The 23,749-nt window shown below is 47.2% G+C and overlaps 1 protein-coding gene across 1 annotated transcript in view; it reads left to right on the top strand.

The window, feature by feature from the left end:
* ARMC2 (armadillo repeat containing 2) overlaps window positions 1-23,749 on the top strand; it is a gene marked incomplete at its 5' end in the record, with an annotated part of 104,549 nt that overhangs the window by 73,648 nt on the left and 7,152 nt on the right. Inside the window, 5 exons of the mRNA XM_021709526.1 lie at window positions 9,370-9,688; window positions 17,713-17,835; window positions 18,205-18,318; window positions 21,209-21,341; window positions 22,003-22,163. Coding sequence (XP_021565201.1) covers window positions 9,370-9,688; window positions 17,713-17,835; window positions 18,205-18,318; window positions 21,209-21,341; window positions 22,003-22,163 — 850 coding nt within the window. The remainder of the gene's footprint in view (window positions 1-9,369; window positions 9,689-17,712; window positions 17,836-18,204; window positions 18,319-21,208; window positions 21,342-22,002; window positions 22,164-23,749) is intronic.

The raw sequence follows: 23,749 nt of genomic DNA, 5'->3' as shown, positions 1-23,749 counted from the left end.
TGTCTAATGTTTCTTGATTTCAATCCCAGACTAGGTTTTTCACTGGAATCACCTGTATTCCAGAATACAGGTTCTCAGGCCCACCCTGAAGGTTCAGCCTAGAATGGAGCCCATGTACCTATTCTCAAGAAACTCCTCAAGTGACTCAAATGAGCGGCAGGTCTTGGAAACCCATGGTACACATTACTAAGATGGTTCCTTAAATTGCTTTTCTCTAACATTGACAATAGAGGGGCTCCCACAAAACTCAAGAGATTTTAAAGTGATTAACCGAATCAACCACACAGGGTCAGTCTTTCTCTACAGGAGTGCGACTGATAATGAATCTTCCTGACAAAGCAGGAACCAAGTTGGCAAGACATGGCAGGTGTCGATGGAGCTTCCCAGTCAGTGGTCATGACCACTGGCCTTTGGCCTTCTGCACCAGCAGCTGAGAGATGATGTCTTAGCTGCGGAGGTAGGATGGTACGCTTGACTCTTCCACCAGCGTTCTCTGCCAGACTTGTGTCAAAATAAATCGTCCTGGGTCCAACCCCACCCAGCCTGAATAAGGCAGCATAGCACTGTGAGGCTTCAGACTCTGGCCATAGTAGGCCTCTCAGGAGGGTGGAGCTCAGGGCCTTCTCCTGGGGACCCTCAGAGCCACCTGCTGAGGGGAGGGTGGGTTAGCCTCAGGTAGCTAATAAGTCATGCATTGTCAATTCACTTATTAGTGAAACAAACACCAAATTTGATTGTTAACAATGATCCCCAAATATCCCTGCAGATGTCCTGTTTTGAGACAGCTTTGTTCATACCCATACCTAAACTGTGCCAGTTTGCAACAGACAAATGGAGAGTGAGTTGTTCATTTAAAGTAAAAGATGGTCTGTTTCTACCCTCTGTGTTTACACACAGCCCTCGGTGACATGGGCCTCAGTCTCTGTGTGACGCTACTGGTGTCCAGCCAGGGTTTCTTGCTCACCAGCAGCCTTAGTGAAAAGGCACCCGCTCCTCCCAGCTCTCATAAACAACTTCCACAGGGGGAACAAGGGAAACTTCTTTGGCTCATATCTCTGCAGTTCATGTGTCCAAGATCACTCCAGTTCCCACACACACACCGAACTGAAAACAGCATTCCAGCTGGCTGGATGCTGTTCAAAAGCCAAACTTCAAAGTTAGGTAAAGTAGCTATTAAAAACACTGACCGAAATTCAATTAAATGACAAATCTTGTTTAAGAAATATGCACATATTGTCTGCTTGATGGTGTCAACTGCATTCGGCAGAGACCAAATGTGCAGGCAGATGGACTTAATAACAAAGGCGGGAGGAAGGTTGCCATCAGCCCTGGGGAAGCTGAGCCTGCCCGAGGAGGCGCCGCTGACGTCAGCACTGCTACATTTAGCATCTCAGTGAGATGCGTTTGGGTTTGTTTTTTGGAAGAACATGAAGGGATTTTCCCCATTTCTTCTGTCCGTATCTACTGGGCGAGAGATTCGGTAAAATGCCTCACAGAAGACATTTGAAAGACGGGCAACGTTTTGCAAAGGTTGTGGTCCAGGAAGAACAGCCTTTATCTACATTCCATCACATGTGCCCATTGACCTGCCATCGACTTAACCCTATCCACGATTAGATAGGGTTAATTTCTTGATTGTTTAAGACAGAACTTCCAGAAGTCGACCATCGTCTGAGCCTTCGTGAACCTTGGGAATCGCCAGACCCGTCCCAATAGTGCTGCCCTTAAAATCACACCTCTCCCATTTCATTCAGTCTTTATTTACTTATTTATAGAATCGAGGTCTCGCTATGTTGCCCAGGCTGGTCTCGAACTACTGGGCTCAAGCATTCCTCCCTCCTCGGACTCCCAAAGTACTGAGATTACAGGCGTGAGCCACCACACTTCTTTCAGCAGGAGTGGATGCCTTCAACCACAGATGCACGGTGAGCACGACTTGGGGTGCCAAGCCCTCGTGGTATCAAAAATGAGACCTGGAGTATCTGAACAGTATGGGCCGAAAGCAGAAACATCTCATATATTTCTGGCTGTTCATCTCCAACATGACCACAGCCACTCAGAAGCCAGAGACAGCGTGACCTCCTTCCCCTCCATCCTCTTCGAGGCCGCCGAGGATTGGTTAGAAAGGCACCTCCACCCCTTCCCCTGGTGCCTTTGACTTGGCTTCCAGCTCGCCCTCTGCCTCGTCCTGGGCAGGAGTGTGCCCTGTGGCTGTCCTCCCAGCCCCTCTGCAGGCGCAATCCCTGTGGGTGCTGAGAGCACTTGGCTGAGCTCGCTCCTTTTTTCAGCCTTGGCCTTGGTCTGCACCCCTGACCGGACGGTGGCACAATAAGCCCTCAGCTTGCTCATCCTTTCCAGCTCCTGTGGCTTTGCCCTTGTGGATCTGACTCTTCCTCCCACCCCCACCCCCATCCTCACTCAGCATGGAACCCGAATGCTTGATTTATGTCTGCTAGCTTTTAAAAAAAACCTGATCACAGTGACATTCAAACATTGTTCTGGCACTTTTTATGATTGCCACATTCAGAGGCACACAGTGGGTGCTCAATAAATGAGTACTGGTAGAATTGATCGATGGATGGGAGGAATCAAGTATAATCTCTTCTGACTTTAAAATGATTTCTACTTAGATCCTTGGTTTTGAGCCTCCAGCATTTCAGATCTTTGCATTTTATATAGTTAAACACTTATGCAAACGACTGACCCACTTTCGCGCCCTAAGGTTCGTTAGCACGTTTGCAGTAGTGTAGGGTCTGTCTTCCAATTTGCTAAAATATAACTGTTCTTCAAGTTCAATTAATGTCGAGGTTTTTGTTTGAGGGTGGGAAGTTGGATGAATGGTACAGATCGCCAAGTCCTGATTAAGCTTCAGCACGAGAAGTTTGTAACCAAATTTTAAATCGGGCATTTTGCTTAATTTTCTGGTTAAGGGAGGGTTCCAGTTTTAAGCAAGTTTTACGCCCTCTTCAGCTTCAACCCATTCTTGAAAATCTTTCTCAAATGTTTTAGAAGTGGTTCTCCCCTAAGTAAGTGGCATCTGCGGAACATAGTTTATTCTTTCTGTGACAGCTTGATAGCATTCCTTCCCCACGGTCAAAATTATGCACTTGGGTTATTTTAAGGTACGGTGGGAAGGGTGTGGGAGTCGGAGGAATGTGTTCACTGTGGCGGGCTGGGGGTGGGAGGAAAGTGAGGTAGCGCAGGAGTAGTCGACAGAGCCAGATGGCACATTCGATGCTGGCTTTGACGTTTATTTAACAGGCAGTGGAGGTTTTTGAGCAAAGAGATGATGTAAGCGCTGTGTTTTAAGAAGTGTTGATCGCGCCAGGTGTGGTGGCTCAAGCCTGTAATCCCAGCACTTTGGGAGGCAGAGGCGAAAGGGGTTTGAGATCAGCCTAAGCAACATGGTGAGACCTCGTCTCTACAATAAATCAAAAAAATTAGTCAGGCATGGTGGCACATGCCTGTGGTTCCTGCTACTTGGAAGGCTGAGGCAGGAGGATCACCTGAGTACAGTAGGTTGAGGCTGCGGTGGCCGTAAGTATGCCATTGCACTCCAGTCTGAGTTGCTGCTGGAACGCAGCATAGACCGCCTTTGTGAGCACTGTCCTGCTCCCTGTTTTGTTCCAGCTAAAGTCGTTTGATTGATGGGCTCGTGGTGCCCATCGAGACAGAGTGACTTGCTTGCTCATTAGGGCAAGATGTGTGCTAAACTAAAGGAAGTATCCCACAGGCTATAACCAGGGCCTCTGCTGAGGTCAGGCCCCTACAGTCGGAATAGCTGCTTGTCTAGGCTCTGGTTGGCCGGAGCTGTTGCTGGGCTGATTCTGTTTTAAGCAAAATTAGGAAGTCACTATGAACTGGTTATACTAGATGGCCTTCTTTAGAGAGAAAAAAATTCTCTCTCCTGATACATCTTCATTGTGCTATTTCAAAACCACATAGCTGTGGTAGGAATATGCAACTTTGTGTTAAATGTAATAAACATGCTGTAAAAGTGGAGTGTTCATTTATAGACGACTCTCAGATATTATCTAAGAATAAAGGAGAGAATCGGTGTCCCAAACTGCATACTGATGAAATCGTTCTCTGCTGTGACATCGGTGCTCTCTGCAAATTGATGATGTTGGCCTGGGTTTAATTTTTACAGATCTCTATAGGATTTTAATTAAGTGATATTTTGTAGATTTGAGATGGATTGGGCCATGGAACAGTAGATAATCTCTGCAGAATCCTGCCCAATGCACGCCTCGGTTCAGTAGGGAAGATTTTGCAGGATTTGGGGCAGAGACCACCTGTGCCGTGGAAGAGGGGGCAGGGAGGGTCAGAGGGGGGAGCCGCTGCCAAGCCCTATTGTTCAGCCTCCTCCTTCAGGATCCCGGGTGAGTCAAGACAGGCTCTGGCACGGGGATGAGGAAACCTCACCTCTGCCAGCCTCCTGTGAGACTGCTTCTATTTTGGCCTGTCCTGTGCTCCCTGGAGCCGCGGAGGAGAAATTTAAGAAAGGTGGAGAGAGAAGAAAAGCAAAAACTGAAGGTGCCGGCGCCAACCCTGAGAAGGGGGACAGGAGCCGGAGCACAGCAGCTGCTGGAGTGTGGCGCTGCAGACGGCGCAATCTGCCGCCCCATTTGTTGATCTCGCACGCCATGCTTCAGTTGGCACCGCGGCTGCCAGGCGCCGCCCCCTCCTGTTTTCATCCAAGACAGGGAAGGCGGCTTGCGACAGCGTTAACTCTTCCTGCCCTGCAGCCTGGAGCTACTTGCTGGGTCAGGTTCCGGCCCCTCGGCCCCCATGAGGATCCACAGAGATACTCGATCCAAGAGTTGGGGTGGGAGGATGAGGGCATTTTTAGACAAGGGAAAGTGGCACTTAGTCTTCCCGGAGGACACCGCATGTGGCCAGGGGCAGAGGTCATTTGAATTCTGAAGAATGACGCTCCCTAAGAAACCTGCTTTTACCTACAACCAGGGATCTGGTCTAAATACTCCTGGCACGTCAGCGCTGGTGGAGGCGGTGGGGCAGAGCTGGGGATGCCTCCTGAGTTAGACAAAGAGAAACGCAAGGCTGGAGGGAAGGAACGAGGCCCAGGAGGAAAAACACAGGCGAGCATCCTGAGAAAGTGGCTGTGACCTTCTAGGAGGTAAAGCAGTGAGTCCCGCTCATGATTTAGGGGACAGAATGCAACTTTTTTTTTTTTTGAGTCAGAGTGTCACTTTGTTGCCCAGGCTGGAGTGCAGTGGCACGCTCACGGCCACCTCGACCTCCTGGACTCAGGCGATCCTTCCGCCTCAGCCTCCTTAGTAGCTGGAACCACAGTCATGTGCCACCACGCCGGGCTAATTTTGGATTTATTGCAGAGACGAGGTCTCGCCAAGTTGCCCAGGCTGGTCTCGAACTCCTGGGCTCAAGCAATCCTCCTGCCTCCACCTCCTAAAGTGCTGGGATTACCAGCGTGAACCACCACGCCCAACTACAGGATGCAATTGTTGATGAAATTCCTTAAGAAACCATTTAAAGTCACACAAAATGTCTTTCCTGCCTTATTGAACGTGCTTTTGCGGACATGGGAGAAGAGCAGAGTCCAGGAAATGTGGCAGAGTCCAAAATGTGTCAGTGTCACCACAGTCAAGTTGGGGGGAGAGACTGCCATTGGGATCATAAGAGAGGCTGAATAGCTTTGTTCAGATTGCTGAGTGGGAGTCATCATTCCGTGAATTAGTAACTTGTATATACAAATGCTTAGGCCAGTGCCTGGCACATCATGACTACTGTGTATTTGTTGCTGCTACTACCATTATTACTAGTTATTACAATTTTCAGAACTAGAACTCATACAGACCGTCTTTAATTAGGAAACATGTGCCGACATTTGCATGAAAACTTTGCTCATAATCTTCATCTTAGAAAATGCAAAATGGAATTTTCCTTTAAGGGGCTTAATTCTTGGAAATACCCTCTGTCCAGGCTGGAAAATGGATTTTCTGCTCTTCTTTGGGGTTTGGCTACCACCTTGGTGCCCCCCCTTGCAGAGCTAGGGCAGGGGCCTTTGCTGGCAGGAATTACTTGGAGTAGCCCTCGGATTTATGTGAAGTAGGATTTGAGTATGAAAATCCAATGGTATGTGCTTGGTTTAGATTTCAGACCCACAGGCATCAGTTTCTTTAGGGAACAATCAGGTGACCAAAGAATAAGAAAACAACCCCAGATCCAAGAAGGAGATTGCCCCAGGTGCTCTCTCAAGATGCCCCTTGCCCCTGTTTACCCACCCTGCTCCACCCCTCCACATATATCGCATTTCACAGCCTCCAGGGCTGAACTCAGATACCTTCCTGCTGACTGCACTGACCCCTCCACTGTTCACTGAGCATCCTTTGTGTCCTCTTTTCTTTATTGAGTCGGGGTCTCACTCTGCTGCCCAGGCTGGAGTGCAGTGGCACCATCATGGCTTACTGTAGCCTCCACCTCCTGGGTTCAGGTGATCCTTCCATCTCAGCCTCCTGTGTAGCTGGTACTACAGGTGAGCACCACCACGCCTGGCAAAATTTTTTCTTCTGATTTTTTTGTAGAGACGAAGTCTCACCATGTTGCACAGGCTGGTCTCAAACTCCTGGTCTCAAGTGATCCTCCCACCTCAGCCTCCCAAAATGCTGGGATTACAAGCTTGAGTCACTGCACCCAGACACATCCTCTTTTCTAAACTCTTCTAAGACTATTGGGTTTGTCCTACAGAGTTTACTGCTGTTAGTTAGCATTTTACTGATAAGACATGAAAAGGGTTGAAAACAATACCTGAATGTTACCTAGTACAATTTAGGCTCTGCCTGTTTTATCTCATGTTATCTCACAGTACAAATGTTTTCCCCATTTTGCAAATGAGTTACTGGAGGCACAGAGAGACTGAGGACATTAACCTGTATGAGGACATTCACCTGTGTGAGCACAGCTCACCTGGGATTCATAGTCCTACTCTGTCGGTTTTCTTTTTCACTCTTTGACCCTTTGCTGTTTCTCCACATACGTGGGCTTTGTCTTCTTAACAGGCAACGCACTCATCAGAGCACTGTTTCTCATATGTGTTTATTTGTGTGTATCCCCTGTTATCAAGCCCTGTCATTAAGAGATGATCTGGGGACCAGCCAGGCACAGTGGCTCACGCCTGTAATTCCAACATTTTGGGAGGCCAAGGCAGGAAGATTGCTGAAATGCTAGAGCTTGAGACCAGCCTGGGCAACATAATGAGGCTCTCCGTTTATTTAAAAGAAGGAAGGATGGGAGGGAGGGAAAAGAAAGAAAAAGAGAGAGGGAGGGAGAAAAGGAAGGAAGAAAGGAAGAAAGGAAAGAAAGGGAAAGAAATAAACAAATAAGTAAATAAATAATCTCCTCCTAAGTGGAAGACCGCCATGACTGCTTGAATGCTATAAGTCAAAATGTTTCTGAAAATGAGCTCTCTCCTGGACCAGCTCCGGTTTTTGCCACAGTGTTAGGCTCTGTCCTTTCTTAATGGTTGGCAAATTGTTCCCAGCTGCACAAGCTGCAACCTGGCTTCTTCTCAGGGAAAGCTCTTTTTTTTTTTTTCTTTTTTTTAAGAACAGGCAGGATCAAGTTGGTTTGGGCAGAGCAGTCCTAAGCAAATCCACAAGTTGTCCTTCGTCCTCGACCCTCTGCAGTCCCTTTGACACACCCAATGCCTTGTTCTGCCCTCCCCATGTCCCACCTGGACCTGCGTTCTTTGATGAACATGTGCCTGGCCTTCTGCCCTTTGTCCCCGTTCCTTGAGGTTGCTGCTAACTACTAATAAGATAAACAGAGTCAGGTTTATCTTATTAGGTTTATGGTTATCCCATTTGGTGATATATTTGCATTTCAAAAGGAGATAATTTTCCAGCTATTCTGCAAGAAGGCCAGGCAGAGGAGGACACACACTAGGTGACACCCCATGAGGGAGGCAAAGTTTGGTGTAGAAAGGACTCTAGGGTCTGAGTAAACCTGGGTTCAAATCCTAACTTCACCTCTCATCAGCTGTGTGACCTGGGCAGCTTCCCCCAGTCCCAGTTTCTTGTGTATAAAATGACACAGTGCTTGGCACAATAAATATTAGCACCCAGGCCGGTGGCGGCCCCTCAGTGAGTATTCCTGTCCCGTGTCCTCCTCTCTGGGGACCCTCATCACTCATGGGGAAGGCTGGTCTGTGCGTTGTTGTCTAACTAAAAGTATAATGACTTCTGTGTCTTATTGAATCTTGAAATGTTCTCACTTGGGGTTTTGGGGGTGGGGTTTGAGTAGGAGTCTCACTCTGTTGCCCAGGCTAGAGTACAGTGGCACGCTCACAGCCAATGCAGCCTCCACCTGCTGAGCTCAGGCAATCCTTCCGCCTCCGCCTTCTAAGTAGCTGGAACTACAGGCGTGCACCACCATGCCCGGCTCATTTTTTGATTTATTGTAGAGATGAGGTCTTGCCATGTTGCCCAGGCTGGTCTTAAACCCCTGGGTTCTGGCAGTCCTCTTGCCTCAGCCTCCCAAAATGCTAGGATTACAGGCGTGAGCCACCTCACCCTACTAGCTTGGGATTTTTTTAAACATTCTAAACTCAGGAAATATACCCCATATACAGAAAAGTGCATGAAACACATATGCACAATTTAGCAAATAGTTACTGGCTAAATATCATTATTGACCTCACCCTGGTCAATAATTGGCAGGTACTGCCTTGAAATGGTAAATGTATCTAACACAGTGCTTCTCACTAGGGCCCATTTTGCCCCCAGGAGACATTTAGCCATTTTGGCTGTCACATCTGGAGAGGTACTGGCATCTAGTAGGGAGAGGCCCCAGATGTGGCATAACGCCCTGCAATGCATGGGACAGACCCCCACAACAAAGAACAATCCGGCCCCAACTGACAATTGTCCCTAGATGAAGCAACCCTGTGGTCACACACCCACTTAGAAACGCCTGATTTTAGGAACGCAATGCTTCAGCAGGAGATGAATTTTTAGGAAGAGATCTGGATGCTCAAGAAACCTGTTATCGTCAACACTTTGACTTCCATGACACATTTTTAGTAATGCTGTCCCACTCAACCAATTGTTCTCTGAAGGAAAAAAAAAGGCCAGCCAGGATTTCAGATGAAGGATCTGGTTAATAGACCTTGCTGACAGGTCCGTCAGTTTGTCTTCTGTTGTTGCCAAGTGCTTTTAATCTCCCCTGTCAATGTGCACCCATCTTGGGAAGCAAATACTGTACAAGTGAGAAGCCAGGCACGTTCAGTTTTTCTATTAATTAAACTGTGAATAAATTAAGTTCATTCTTCTTCCCAACAATGCATCCCAGCCCCCTTGCACTTGTAACTCTGTCTCTCGTTTCTTGCAGGATTTAGTCATTCGCATTGTTTTTATTCTTGGCAACCTGACAGCGAAAAACAACCAGGCTCGGGAGCAGTTTTCCAAGGAGAAAGGAAGCATCCAGACCCTGCTGTCATTACTCCATACATTCCACCAGCTGGATCTGCGTTCCCAGTCGCAGGGGGGTGAGGAAGGCCGGCAGCCCAAGGAGCAAAGGTCCCCGACAGAGGCCGAGGACGTGCTCATCAAGCTGACGCGCGTGTTGGCCAACATCGCCATCCACCCGGGTGTGGGCCCCATGCTGGCCACCCACCCGCGAGTCGTGGGCCCGCTCCTGACCATGCTAGGTGAGACCCAGGCCCAGCTGGCTGCAGCCCACACCCGGCCTCCTCAGCAGCACAGGAGGGTTACTTGAAAGAGTTCTAGCTATGTGAAGACAAATTCCTCTTCTGTTCAGAACTGCCTTAAAAGTAATCCAGGTTTAAAAAGGAAAGAAGGAAAGGAAGAAGAAAGGGAAGGAAACGTATAGATTATTACTAAAACCCACTAAATTGCCCACTTTATAAGGGTGAATTTTATGGTTTGTGAATTATATAGCAATTTTTAAAAAGTATATGTGTCAAATGAACAAAATTTTACCAAACTAACCACAAAGAGTTTAAAATCCCAAATTTAGCCAGGTGTGTTGGGTCATGCCTGTAATCCTAGCACTTTGGGAGGCTGAGGCAGGAGGATTACTTGAGCTCAGAAGTTGGAGACCAGCCTGGGCAACACAGCGAGACCTCTTCTCTTAAAAAAAAAAATTTTAAAAATTAGCCAGACATGGTGGTACACACCTGTAGTCCCAGCTACTCAAGAGACTGAGACAGAAGGATTGCCTGAGCCTGGGAGATCAAGGCTATGGTGAGCTGTGAGGATGCCACTGCACCTTAGCCTGGGGGCCAGAGGCTATAAATAAGATATAAATAAGATAAAAATAAATTTATTTATATTAAAGCAGGATTTATTAAGAGGACAGAAAAGCTCCCACAGTGGGAGGGGACCCAGAGAGGTTGCCCATACAATTTATTTTAACTTTTAAAAATGTATTTTAATTTAAGTTTGTTTAATTGAGATTTTAATCCCAGATTTTTCCTGGGTTAAGCCATATGATTAAAATTCACTTCTCTTTTTCCTTCAGGTTCTTACATTATTTGTAATTATGGCCCCCAGTCATTCAGGTCCTATCTTCCCCCTTGTATCAGCTCGGGCTGCTAATACCATAGATTGGGCAATTTAAACAATAGAAATTTATTTATCATGCTTATGGAGCCTGGGAAGTTCAAGATCATGGTACTAGCCAGTTCTGTTCCTGGTGAGGGCTCCTCTTTCTAGCTGACAGCCAGCCACCTACTTTGCTGTGTGCTCCCAGGGACTTTCCTTGGTACAAGGACTTGGGGTTGGGAATGATCCCTCCCTCTCCCTTTTCCTCTCTCTTTCTCTCTCTCCCCCTTTCCCTCTTCCTCTCTGTCTCTCTCTCTCTCTCTCTCTCTCTCTCTCTCACTCTCTCTCACTCTCTTACCCGCCTCCTCCTCCTCTTATGATGTCACCAACCCCATCAGATTAGTACCCCACCCTTAAGAGCTCACTGAACCTAATATACCTCTTAAATATCCTATCTCCAAATATAATCATACTGGGGGCTAGGGCTTCAACATATTAATGGGGGGGGGGGTCACAATCTAGTCCCCAGCACTCCCTTTCCACTTTTTTAGATCTGTCATTTCCCACAGGCACCTCTGCCTGCTGCTATGTAGGGAAATTAACTGCAATCCGGGGTAATCAATTTAGCAGCAACTAACCAGACTCATGAAAGATATTGTGGTTGTGGAAGGAAGTTTAATGCCTGACAAAAATGATGTTTTGGAGAAGTATGTGAAACCTTTGAACTGTCCCCACCTCACTATTCAATTTAAGAGTCATTTATTGAGTCCATGCCACAAATCAATCCTCTGCTGTGTATTCCAGTCTGTTTTAGTCTGCTCAGACAGCCATAACAAAATACCATAAATTGGGCAGCTTAAATGACAGAAATTTATTTCCTCATGGTCCTGGAGACCGGAAGTCCAAGATCAAATTGCCAGCGGGGTTGGTGTCTGGTGACAGCTCTCTCCTTAGCTTGTGGATGACAACCCTCACTGTGTCCTCACACAGCAATGACAGTGTGCGCTGGGGTCTCCTCCCTTCTTATAAGGGCCCTGCCCTCATGATCTCATTTAATCTTTATCACCTCACAGGACCTGTCTCCAAAAATAGTCACACTGAGGGGCAGGGCTTTCACATATGAATTTTGGGGTGACTCAGACATCCAGTTCCTAAGGTCTTGATAATGTAGCTAGTTTCTGCTCTCAAGAAACTTGACATCTAGAGCCGAGGACTGTCAGGTGCAGGCAAGAACCCCACAGCTTCTGAGAAGAGCCACTTCACAGACGAGGAAACAGGCTCAGTGGGCTATAGTGACTTTTCGCAGAGTCAGCGAGTCCCAAGCCTATGTTCCCCTGTTCTACAGAGTGCATGTCACCAATTTTGAGAAAGGCTCTACATTCTGACTGAATTACTACACTTCCATGTAACCACTCAGGAGTCTACATATCATGTTAGTCTTGAACTCTTTTCCCAGCTGCTAAATGCACGTTAAGCCCCGTGGAAGAATGTGTATGTGACTGGGACAGAAATCCAGTCTCTGCAACAACCCGAACACTTCAACCTTTGAATTGTCAGGTTTCCCTGTCTGCTGGCACTCCTGCCCCTTCAAGGGTGGGCTTCTCGGTCCAGGGCCAGAAATAGGACTGTAAAAATGCCATGAGAGCCTTCAAATCACCCCTGCCCCAGGTGAGCTTCTGCCCATTAATTGCTGAGACCCAGTGCTTCAGGGAGCCAGGGAGCCATAAGCCTCTCTGACTCTAGCCAAACCAGTAGAGACCTGACCCCTACTGGGTGAGTCCACATCTGCTGCAGGCTTCCTCCTGTTACCTGACCGTGTCTACCTGGGAAGGGCCTGAGGCCCAGACCTCAGATACTTGGATTGGAGTCCCATGACTGTGGACAGCCAAGTGATGGGGCATGATTCATTTTCCCACAGTCGTTAATATTCACATATATGAGGAGGGACCCCCAAAACCCAGAATTATCTTTTGGAGGGTGGGCCCCTTGTGGTACAGGCTTCCCTGCTAGGTGAATGTTCTAGGAACCTATCGGCATCAGTGTATCAGCCAGTGTTGCTGGGAGGGGCTGCGTTCGATTTCAATGAATTTTTTTTGGTGGGGGAGGGAGATTCTTTTAACATGTTTGCCCATCTCATGATGGGTGATTTACAAGCACATGTGCCCACACTGCACTGAGTGTTCAGCAGTTTTTGACCAAAGATGGCGAGACCCTTTGCCCCACCCTCCCTATTCACCTGATCTCACCCCATGACTTGTTTTTTTTTGTTGTTTCCTGGATGAAAAACATCCTCAAGAGGAAACATTTTGCCGATGTGGAAGAGGTGAAACAAAAAGTGGCAGAAGCGCTAAAATGAATGAGTTAAAAAAACTGTTGTCAGCTATGGAAAAAGCACTCGATAGCTGTATTGCATTCAACAGAGAGTCAATTCCAGGTTTTTTGGGTCCCCCCATAAAGTTGGAAAATTTCTGGTCTTATAAATATTTGATGAACTGAGAAATTACATTTCTGCCTATAAACTAAAGGTAGAATGAATAACTTGCTCTTGACTCCAAAGAAGGTGATACCTTGGGACAGGAGAAAGAGGCTTGGAAACAGATTAGACCCAAGATAAAAGGGTTAACTCCAGCGAGCTCAGGACCCCTGACTCTCCTCCTTAGGAGGCCTTGGGGCCTGCCCCGCTCATGCGCCACTGCCACCATCAAATGCTCTGGGAGAGCAGGTGCTCTGCTCTGGGCCTGAGGGGACATCTGGACGAGGCCTCTCCTGTATCCCCCTTGATGTCACCGGATCTCAGGAGTAGCCAACTTTTCTTATTTTGCTCTTAGGCAAAGAAGCCCTAATCTAGCAAAACTCTAATCTAGTGGTTTTCAAATGTCTGTGCACATAAGACTTATGCAGGCCCTTATTAAAAACACATTCAGCTGGGCGCAGTGGCTCACGCCTATAATCCCAGCACTTTGGGAGGCTGAGGTGAGAGGATTGCCTGAGCCCATGGGTTCGAGACCAGCCTGGGCATCTTGGCGAGGCCTCATCTCTTCAGTAACTCAAAAAATTAACCGGGCATGGTGGCACGTGCCTATAGTTCCAGCTACTGAGGCAGAAGGATTGCCTGAGCCTCATGGGTTGAGGATGCAGTGGCCGTGAGTGTGCCACTGCCCTCCAGCCTGGGTGACAGAGTGAGACTCCAACTCAAAAAAAAACAAAAACAAAAACCACACAGATTCTTTTTTTTTTTTTGAATTGGGGTCTCGCTTTATTACCCAGGCTAGAGTACAGTGGCACGATCATGGCTCACCAAAGCCTCAACCTCCTGGGCTCAGGCGATCCTTCCACTTTAGTCTCCTGAGTACCTGGGACAACAGGTGTGTGCCACCACACCCAGCTAATTTTTAAAATATTTTATATTGTAGAAACGAGGTCTCACCGTGTTGCCCAGGCTGGGCTCAAACAATCCATCCACCTCAGCTTCCCAAAGTGCTAGGTTTACAGCTGTGAGCCACTGTGCCCTGCAAAAACACAGATTCTTGTTCCTATCCTCAGATGTTGAGATTTATCAGGTTAGGTGTGGGGCCCAGGAATCTGATTTTTTTGAGACAGAGTCTCTCTCTATCACCCAGTCTGGAGTCCCGTGGTGCAATAACCTTAAAGTCCTAAGCTCAAGGCATCCTCTTGCATCAATCTTCTGAGTAGCTAGGACTACAGGCATGCGCCATCACACCTGGCTGACTTTACTTTTTGTAGAAACGGGGTCTCGCCATGTTGCTCAAGATGGTCTTGAACTCCTGACCTCAAGCAATCCTTCTGCCTTGGACTCCCAAAATGCTGATTACAGATGTGAGCCACCACCCCTGGCTGAATATGTACTTCTGAAAACTCCCTGGCTGGTCCTGTTGCAGGGGGTTGAAGCTTCCCTCTGAGAAATGCTTTCGTCTCTGCAGTGTTGGACCTTGATACTGTGTGAGGTTGAACAAGAGTGGGAAAAACCTTGCTCTCGGATGACCAGTCAGGGCCTCTCACCTGCCACACCTTGGACAAGTGTCTGGGCAAGCAGGTGACCCCTTGTATAGTCTATCTCCTGAAAGATCTTATCTCCAAATAAAAGCTTATGTGGAGGTAAGGGCCACCCTTGACAGGGGATCACCCACCTCCACCTTCCCCTTATGCAACCCAACTGCCAGTAAACATCTGAGCTGTCCAAGCCTTCTCACGCTGGTCTCTGCTACTTTCCTGCCTGTTTCATCCGTTCATCCCAGAACGGCGATCACATTCCGGGACAGGGTCCTGTCCCCTCCACCAGGCAACCCAAGGCCACCACCATGCTGTGGCTCTGTGGCTACAGAAAGGGCCTGCTCCCTCTCTGGTTGTGCCCACTGAGGTCAGAGCAGCTGCTGTCCTGTTTGTCCTCTTCTCCCAGCCTGAGGCTCCTCCTACGTGGTCCCCTTCCATCACTTGGGAGAGGCATCCCTTTGGGTTGTTTTCTCCCCACCCTTTCCCAGCACTATACCCTTCACAAAGAAACTGCTTGTACCCCAGGACTCACCTAGAGCAGAAGTCTTATTGCAGAGGGTCTTTGAGAATTAAACATGTTTCTAGCAAGAACCAGCCCTCTTGCCCAGCGTAGTGACTCACACCTGTAATCTCAGCACTTTGGGAGGCTGAGGCAGGAGGATTGCCTGAGTCCAGCTGGTTGAGGCTACAGTAGCCGTGATCAGGTCACTGCACTCCAGCCTGAACAACAGAGTGAGACTACGACTCAAAAAAAAAAAAAAGATAAGGAAAAGAAAGGAAGGAAGGGAGGGAGGGAGGGAGGGAAAAGAGGAAAGGAAAGAACAGAAAAGAAAAAATAACCAGCCCTCTCAGAGAGATCCTAGACTCAGAGATTTGTTGACTTAGTGGCTAGCTCCAAATTCCAGATTTTCACAAGTTAGTTCCAGAGGAAGGTGTGGTTCTCTTGTGTGTTTTTGGAAATAGAATACTGCCCCAGCCAGCTCTAATGGGAACCCAGCAACACCGGTCCTTGGCCTCATCAGGGGCTTTGGAAAGAGAACATTAAGGATGGATAGACCTGGATTCAACGTCTATTTTGCAGAGTCAGGCAATGTATTTTACTTCTCTTAGCCTTGGTGCTCTCATCTGATTGCCACCCCAAATTTATCTGTTGAAGTCCTAACCCCCAGTGTGATGGTATTTGGAGATGGAGTCTTGGGAAAATGATCAGGTTTAGATGAGGTCACAATGTGGCCCTCATGTTGGGATTATGGTGCCCTTGTAAGAAGAGACACCAGGGGTCTCCTTCTCTCCCCGCAACGTTAGGATGCAGGGAGAAGGCAGCCATCTGCAAGTCAGAAAGATCCCCAGATCCTGACCATGCTGGCACCTTGATCTTGGACTTCCAACCTCTAGAACTGTGAGAAAATAAATTCCTACAGGTTCAAGTCATCCAGTTTATGGTATTTTGTTATGGCAGCCCAAGATGACTGAGACAGGTACACCTCTGGAGAATTAATTATTGTAAGTTTCAATGCTTGTAAGTGCATTCAAGGCATTATTAGTAATTAACTTCCACGAGGTTACATGTGTTCAAGCGCCTGTTACTGTTCATGATAAATGCTTATAGATAGATGCCAGGGGCCATTCCTGCTGCTTGAACATGGGGCCCCACATGGAGGAAGTAGAGACAGGTAACAGCAACCCTGTTTCTGGGCAAGCTATGACCTCTCCTACCAAGCTAAGAGAAAAACAAATCCCCAAACGGGCTCAAGATCTGGTGTTGTCAGTCAGGGTGTAGAGGGAAGGAGGGCTGCAGGCCCTCCCTTGCACGAGGGTTAGACATTCGCCTGAGTCACTCCCTGTGAGCTATCATTCTGGGGGCCCTGCCTATTCATTTAACAGACACTCAGCAGTCACAATGTGCTATGCCTCATTTTAAGCCCTTTACAAATATGAATGCAGCTAAACTTCCTAACCACGTTATAAGGCGGATGCAATGATCAACCCCATTTTGCAGTCAAGAAGACTGAATCCCAGGGAGGTTAAATAACTTGAACAAAATCACATGACCAGGGAGTGGCAGCACCAGGATTCTGGCTCCAGAGTCGTGGCCAAAACAAGTGTGGATGCTTTAGGGGTCCTGTGTCCTTTCTTTTACCATAGGTCCCCCCAAAACCTGAGACCACTCGGATATTTCCTTGCTGTAGATTCCATACAGAAGTCCAAGGTAGATAGGTGCAGTGGCTCACGCCTATCATCCCAGCACTTTGGGAGGCAGAGGCAAGAGGACTGCCTGAGCCCAGGGGTTTGAGACCAGCCCAGGCAACTTGGCGAGACCTCATCTCTACAATAAATTTAAAAATATTAACTGGGCGTGGTGGCGCAAGCCTGTGGTTCCAGCTACTTGGAAGGGTGGCCTGAGCCCTGCATATACTGCAGGTCAAGGCTGCGGTGGCCATGATCATGCCACTGCACTCCAGCCTGGGGTGACAGCGTGAGATCCTGACTTATAAACAAACAAACAAAAAAGGGAAGTCCAAGCTAATTCAGTTCCTTATTCCCTTCCTATGTACTTAAACTAAAACACAGGCAGTCAGGGCCTCTTTCTTTCTCCAAGTATCCATCAAGTGTCTACCAGGTGCTGGGCCCATGTGGGTTACTGGGGGTGGGAGGGGGCTGCCAGCAAAAGGGCCAGTATGTGTTCTGCTGTCTGACAGATGGCTGCGTTTTCCTTTGAATGTGGTAAGTTATAAAAAGGCTGTTCATTTAATGAAAATGACAAGAAGACCAAGAGGGGCAATCATTAAGTGGGAGAACTTGAGGGCTAGCCTCGTCCGCTCCCTCAGCTCAGAGACCCCAGCCTGTTCCCTGAGAAGCTTTGGTTTCCTAAGAAAGGGGATAGGGCCTAGATCTGCTTGGCTTTTCCAGAGCTGCTGGCTGCAAGGATTGAGCTAGGAGTGTCCTCCTGGCCCTAGCCTTGTATTCGGTGCATTTCCCTGCAGGAAGAGTCACAGGAAATAAAGCAGCAAAAAAATAAATAAAACAGCAAATGTGCACCAGGGCCTTTGCATAGTCCTTGTCCAGGAGCATGGCTTGTTGCCGGCACTGCTGTTGCTGTCTTGACTATCATTGGTCCGACCCTGCAGTGCACCCCTTTGTCCTCACTTTGTTTCAGAATACAAATCACTGGATGATTGTGAGGAGCTGGTGATCAACACAGCAACAACAATCAACAATTTATCTTACTACCAAGTGAAGAATTCCATCCTTCAAGACAAGAAGCTGTATATTGCTGAATGTAAGGTTCAGAGTTGGGTGTGGACAAACAAATGTTCCTTGAAGGTTTTGATTTTACGAACTAAACACAGACTAGAGTGTCTTCTGGCTTCTGGTACAAATATCTTAGATCCTGATTTGATTCTAAGATATTGGAACTTGGGGAAATTAAAATCTGGGAGAAACTCTTAGTTCTTGCTGAAGTCCTTTATGATTTGTACTTTATTATTTTAAATTTTTTATTGTCACTTTTATTTTTGGAAACTTCAGAATTGATATTAGAATCATTTTTAAGTTTAAGTTATCAGTATTTAGTATGATATTAGTTCCCAGTAGTGCTCCAATTAAAACTCCAATTCACTGATGATTTTCCTCTGGTCACCACATCCAGTGCTCTTAAAGCTTCTCATGAGTAACAACATGGACGGAGTCCTGGAGGCTGTGCGTGTTTTTGGAAATCTCTCCCAGGACCCCGAGGTCTGCGATTTCATTGTGCAGAACAATGGTGAGTTAATGACACTTGAAGTTCATGAACACACACTTCTTGCCAATAATCAGCTAAGTGGTTTCGGAGCTTGGGTCATGACGATGTCATATTTTTTTCTGCTTTGAGTTACATGGTGCTTTATGATATGCTCTGAACGTAAGGCTCCTTGCTCAGGATGCCAGTATAGACTAAGGCCTTGCCCTTGGGAATGGCCTTCTGTGTTCTGAGATGGAGTGTGTGTGTGTGTGTGTGTGTGTGTGTGTGTGTGTGTGTGTGTGTGTGTGTGTGTGTGTTTAACGGAAACAAATCATCTGCACTCATTACTTCTGCCCTTGGGAGTAGACTCAAGAGATTTCTTCTTTTGTGTACCAGAATATCTTTATATTTCACTGGTAATAGCCAAAAGTGGAAACAGCCTCAACGTGCCCCCAACAGCCAAGAGGATAAATGCATGCAATACAGTGTTCTGCCGCATTTAAAATAAATGCATGAGGCTGGGCATGGCGGCTCATGCCTGTAATCTCAGCACTTTGGGAGGCCAAGGTGGGAGGATTGCTTGAGCCCAGGAGTTCAAGATCAGCCTAGGCAACATAGTGAGACCCTGTCTCCACAAAAAATTAAAAAATTAGCCAGCTGTGGTGGTGTGTGCCTGTAGTCCCAGCTACTCAGGAGGCTGAGACAGGAAGGTCACCTGAGCTACTAAGAAGGTTGAGGCTGCAGTGAGCCATAATTGTGCCAGTGTACTCTAGCCTGGGTGACAGAGTGAGACCTGACTCAAAATCGATCAATTAATTAAATAGAATAAATAAAATAAATGCATGAGACATTCACATTTCAACATGGATCATTATTGTATACATAATGCAGCCAAAGAACTGGCCACAAGAGAACATATATTGAAGAAAGCCACCAGTATTTGTTTCAAAACATGCAAAGCCATCCTGGGCTTATACATATGTGTTCATGTAGTAATGGCATCAAGTATAAATAGTATTTGGAAATGATAAACTCTGCATTTATGACAGAGTTCACAGCCGGGCTCGGTGGCTCAGCCTGTAATCCTGCGCCTTTGGGAGGCTGAGGTGAGCGGGCTGCCTGAGCCCGCGGGTTCAAGACCCGCCTGGGCAGCAAGACCTCATCTCTACAATAAATCCAAAAATCAGCCAGGCGTGGTGGCACATGCCTGTAATTCTGGCTACTCGGAAGGCTGAGGCGGAAGGATCGTCGGAGCCCAGCGGATCAAGGCTGCAGTGGCCGGGAGTGGCCACTGTACTCCAGTCTGGGCAACAGAGTGAGACTCCAACTCAAAAAAAAAAAAGACAGAGTTCACCTTTGATTTGAAAGGACTGTTTAAAAACGTAACATTGGATCTGCAAATGCTTTATTATCAACAAATAAGAATTGTATAAATTCATCATGTACAACATGTTGTTTGGAATGTGATGTTTTCTTTCTTTTTTTTGAGTTGGAGTTTCATTCTGTTGTCCAGGCTGGAATGCAGTGGCACACTCACAGCCACCCCAGCTTCTACCTACTTGGCTCCAGCGACCCTTCCACCTCAGCCTTCCAAGTAGCCAGAACTACAGGCGCGCACTACCATGCCTGGGTAATTTTTTATTTATTGTAGAGATGAGGTCTCACCAAGTTGCCCAGCCTGGTCTTGAACCCATGGGCTCAGGAAATCCACTCATCCAGGCCTCCCAAAGTGCTGGGATTACAGGCTGAGCCACCGAGCCTGGCCATGTTTTATTTCTTAAACTGGTGGCAGTTACCCAAGTGTTTTTACTAATCATACTCTGTGTGTGTCTCAAATATTCCATCTAAGAATAATAACTTGGGAGGCAGAGGTGAGAGGATTGCCTGAGCCCAGGGTTCAAGACTAGCCTGGGCAACTTGGTGAGACCTCACCTCTACAATAAATCCAAAAATTAGCCAGGCATGGTGGTACATGCCTGTAGTTCCAGCTACTTGCAAGGCTGATGCTGAAACCCAGCAAGTCAAGACCTAAGCCCAGCAAGTCAAGACTGCAGCAGCTGTGCCACCTGCACTCCAGCCTGGGCAACAGTGCGACTCCAACTCAAACAAGCAAACAAACAAACAAACCTTAATTATCCATGTTCATGACAGCAAATTCTGATAATATAGATTTTAAAAGCAGCAGCAAACTGTCATCCATTATCACGCTAGCCCGGAAATAACCATTCCCATGGTGGTGTGCATTGCTTAGACTCCCACAGGCACACATGTATGTGACACAGTCTTTGTCAAGCTCATGGCCCAGCCCAAGCCACGGAGCTGAGGTCAGAACACAGCACCTGCTCTCAGGTACACAGCGTAATGGGCGGAGGCAGGACGCACACACTGACCACTCGCCCCCAGCCCTTGACTCCGGCCCTGCTGGGGAGTTAAGAAGACAGGCCATACAGTCCTCTGTCTCATTTCCTACTAGTAAGGGAAGGTGACTCCCCGGAGGTAGCAGCCTCTGCACAGCTCGGTTTCCCATGGTCTGAGCCTTATGCATGGCCCTGGGAGGCTTCAAGGATGGTCTCACCAGGAGCTAACTCCCCTCTCCAGAGAGTTGCTGCTGGTGGTTCAAAAAGGCCCTTGAGAACAAGCAGGAGTTAGAGAACCCAGTGTCACCTGGGTTCCCTCCGGTCTGCCAGCTCTGGGAAGGGAGCTGCGTCTGGGTGAGGCTTAGCAGTATCTGGGGAGGGACGCAGCCTCTGGGAGTGATGGGTGTGGGGGAACCCATTGCTGGGTGATGGATGAAGCCTTGGGAAGGAGTTCTGTTCCCTGACAGGGCTTCTCATTTCGCAAGCCACATGCCAGTTTCCCCAGACCATTTGCCAAACAAGAAACTGCTGGAAACCCTGAGCTGTCACTGGTTTGTGTTTTTCTGCCCTCCCAGTACACAAGTTCATGATTGCACTGCTGGATGCTAAGCATCAGGACATTTGCTTCTCTGCCTGTGGTGTTCTCCTAAATCTCACTGTGGATAAAGACAGGCGTGTCATCCTGAAGGAAGGAGGCAGCATTAAAAAGTGAGTTCCGGGCACGGAGTCCCAGCTCTCTCAGGATAAAAGAGGACAGAGTTCTCTGGGGAGCTTGGGCCCCTCTCTTCATTCCTCAGGGCAAAGGTATTTCAACATATGGAAGTCCCAAGTAGGGGCTAAACAGAGGATTTAGGCTCCACTGGACACTTAAAATAGTTCAAAGCAGATTCTGGCTACTTTGTAGCCACTTAAATTTGTAGATGTAAAATTATTTTAAGTGATCACGGAATTATACATAGTACACATTAAATATTACAGCAGGGCCGGGCGTGGTGGCTTAAGACTGTAATCCCAGCAGTTTGGGAGGCTGAGGCAGGAGGATTGCCTGGGTCTGGGGATTCGAGACCAGCCTGGGCAACTTGGTGAGACCTCGTCTCTACGATAAATCAAAAAATTAGCCGGGTGTGGTGGCATGCACCTGTAGTTCCAGCTCGTTGGAAGACTGAGGTGGAAGGATCATCTAAGCCCAGCAGGTCAAGGCTGCGGTGGCCAGAAGCATGCCACTACACTCCAGCCTGGGTTACAGAGTGAGACACTGACTCAAAGATAAATAAATAAATAAATATTACAGAAGGATAATCATCACTCTAAAAATATTAAAGACAGGTTCTAACCTATTAACTTCTCAATTTGATTTTTATTAACTCAGGTTAGTGGACTGTTTAAGAGATTTTGGTCCTACTGATTGGCAGCTGGCCTGCTTGGTTTGCAAAACTTTATGGAACTTCAGTGAAAATATCACTAATACTTCATCATGTTTTGGAGATGAAGATACCAACACACTCTTAGTCCTGCTATCATCATTTTTAGGTAAGACTACTTACTATGATGAGTCTATGAGTTCTATCAGAGTGTGATAAAAAGCATTTCTTCTGTGATCTGTATGGGTAAATGCTGATATGCATTCAGGTGGCTATAGTTCTATAAGATACAAGAGTGTGGTAAAGTTTATATTTTGAATCTATCTGGAAGAGGTCAAATGTTATTTACAATGGGGACAGTAGCACTTGTAACTCATTGGACATTGTCATGATTTCTTCTGTGGCATTTTTGCATTTTTCTGTAAGTGCTTCAATACAAGATCTCAGCATAATTCTATTTTTGTTGTTTAAAAGTATATAAACACTGTTGTAATTGAGAAAATATGGCTAAAACTACTCTGAATAAAGTTATTCTTATAAAAGAATCTGCACATTTCAGTTAGCAGCTGTACTATGAGACTGCTTGGTGGTACAGTGAGGTCCATATCCACAGAGGGTAGGAAATCAGATACAAGCCAAATAAAGAGGATCATGTCTTACATTTAAAATATTTTATATTCTTAGGATAATGTTTTCATCCTGGGTTAATTCTAAAAAGGATGATTTGGGTCAGTAAATGAGGTTTTTTTGTTTGTTTTTTATTTGTTTTAGTCGGACTCTCACTGTGTCACCCAGGCTGGAGTGCAGTGGCACACTCACGGCCACCATAGCCTCGACCTGCTGGGCTTAGGTGATCCTTCCTCCTCAGCCTCCCAAGTAGCAGGGACTACAGGTGTGTGCCACTACACCTGGCTAATTTTTTGAGGTAGAGTCGAGCGAGGTCTTGCCAAGTTGCCCAGGCTGGTCTCAAACCCCTAGACTCAGGCAATCCTCTGGCCTCCACCTCCCAAAGTGCTAGGATTACAAGTTGGGTGTTTTCAATGCTTCTTTCCCAAAAAATGGAGGAGATGTGGCTTTCACAGCCCAGCCTCTGCGAGGCTACTGGCAAGGCTTGGCGTGACTCCAAAGCCCTGGGCTCAGATCCTTCTGGTTCTTGCTGCTGGTGCAACTCAGACACTACCCGTGGTGTGAGCTAGTCTTTTCATCTCTAAAACTGGGCTAGTGATAAGCCCTGTCCTGTCCCAGGGAACTGGGAGGCCCAAACAGACATCCTGAGAGCATCACGGGAAGACCCAGAAAGCTTATAGTCGGTGCTGAGTTTAAGTCCTCACCTCAGTTTTACAAACCCTGGGCTTCACCTCTCTGAGGTCATATTTGATCATTTCCAGGACAGGATAACTAACATCCACCTTGCAGGGTTGTTAGGGTGATAAATGACATAAGTGTCCTGAGAGCCTAATACAGCACATGACACACAGCAAGTCCTCCAATCAGGGCTGAGTACTTGTGAAATCTAAAGTGTTGTAATGATGTTATTTATCTGGGACTGGAATTCAGACATTATTTGAAAGAATCAGGTTGCTAGGTTGATGTGAAACTTGCTTTTTTTTCAGGTAGAGATACAGTAAGAAAAAAATGAGTAGGCTCTTCAGCCCTAGAGGCTTGCTGCCTGCTCTGTGAGCACTAGTGGGGGAGCACGCTCATTACATTCTCAAGGGTGGTAGAGTAGTGAATTCAGCCATGGGGGGGGGGGGG

Source organism: Carlito syrichta, unplaced genomic scaffold, assembly GCF_000164805.1.
Source record: "Carlito syrichta isolate Samal-C Ts95f unplaced genomic scaffold, Tarsius_syrichta-2.0.1 Scaffold251499, whole genome shotgun sequence".
Classification (NCBI taxonomy): Eukaryota; Metazoa; Chordata; class Mammalia; order Primates; family Tarsiidae; genus Carlito; species Carlito syrichta.
This window is presented reverse-complemented; position numbering and strand designations above follow the sequence as displayed.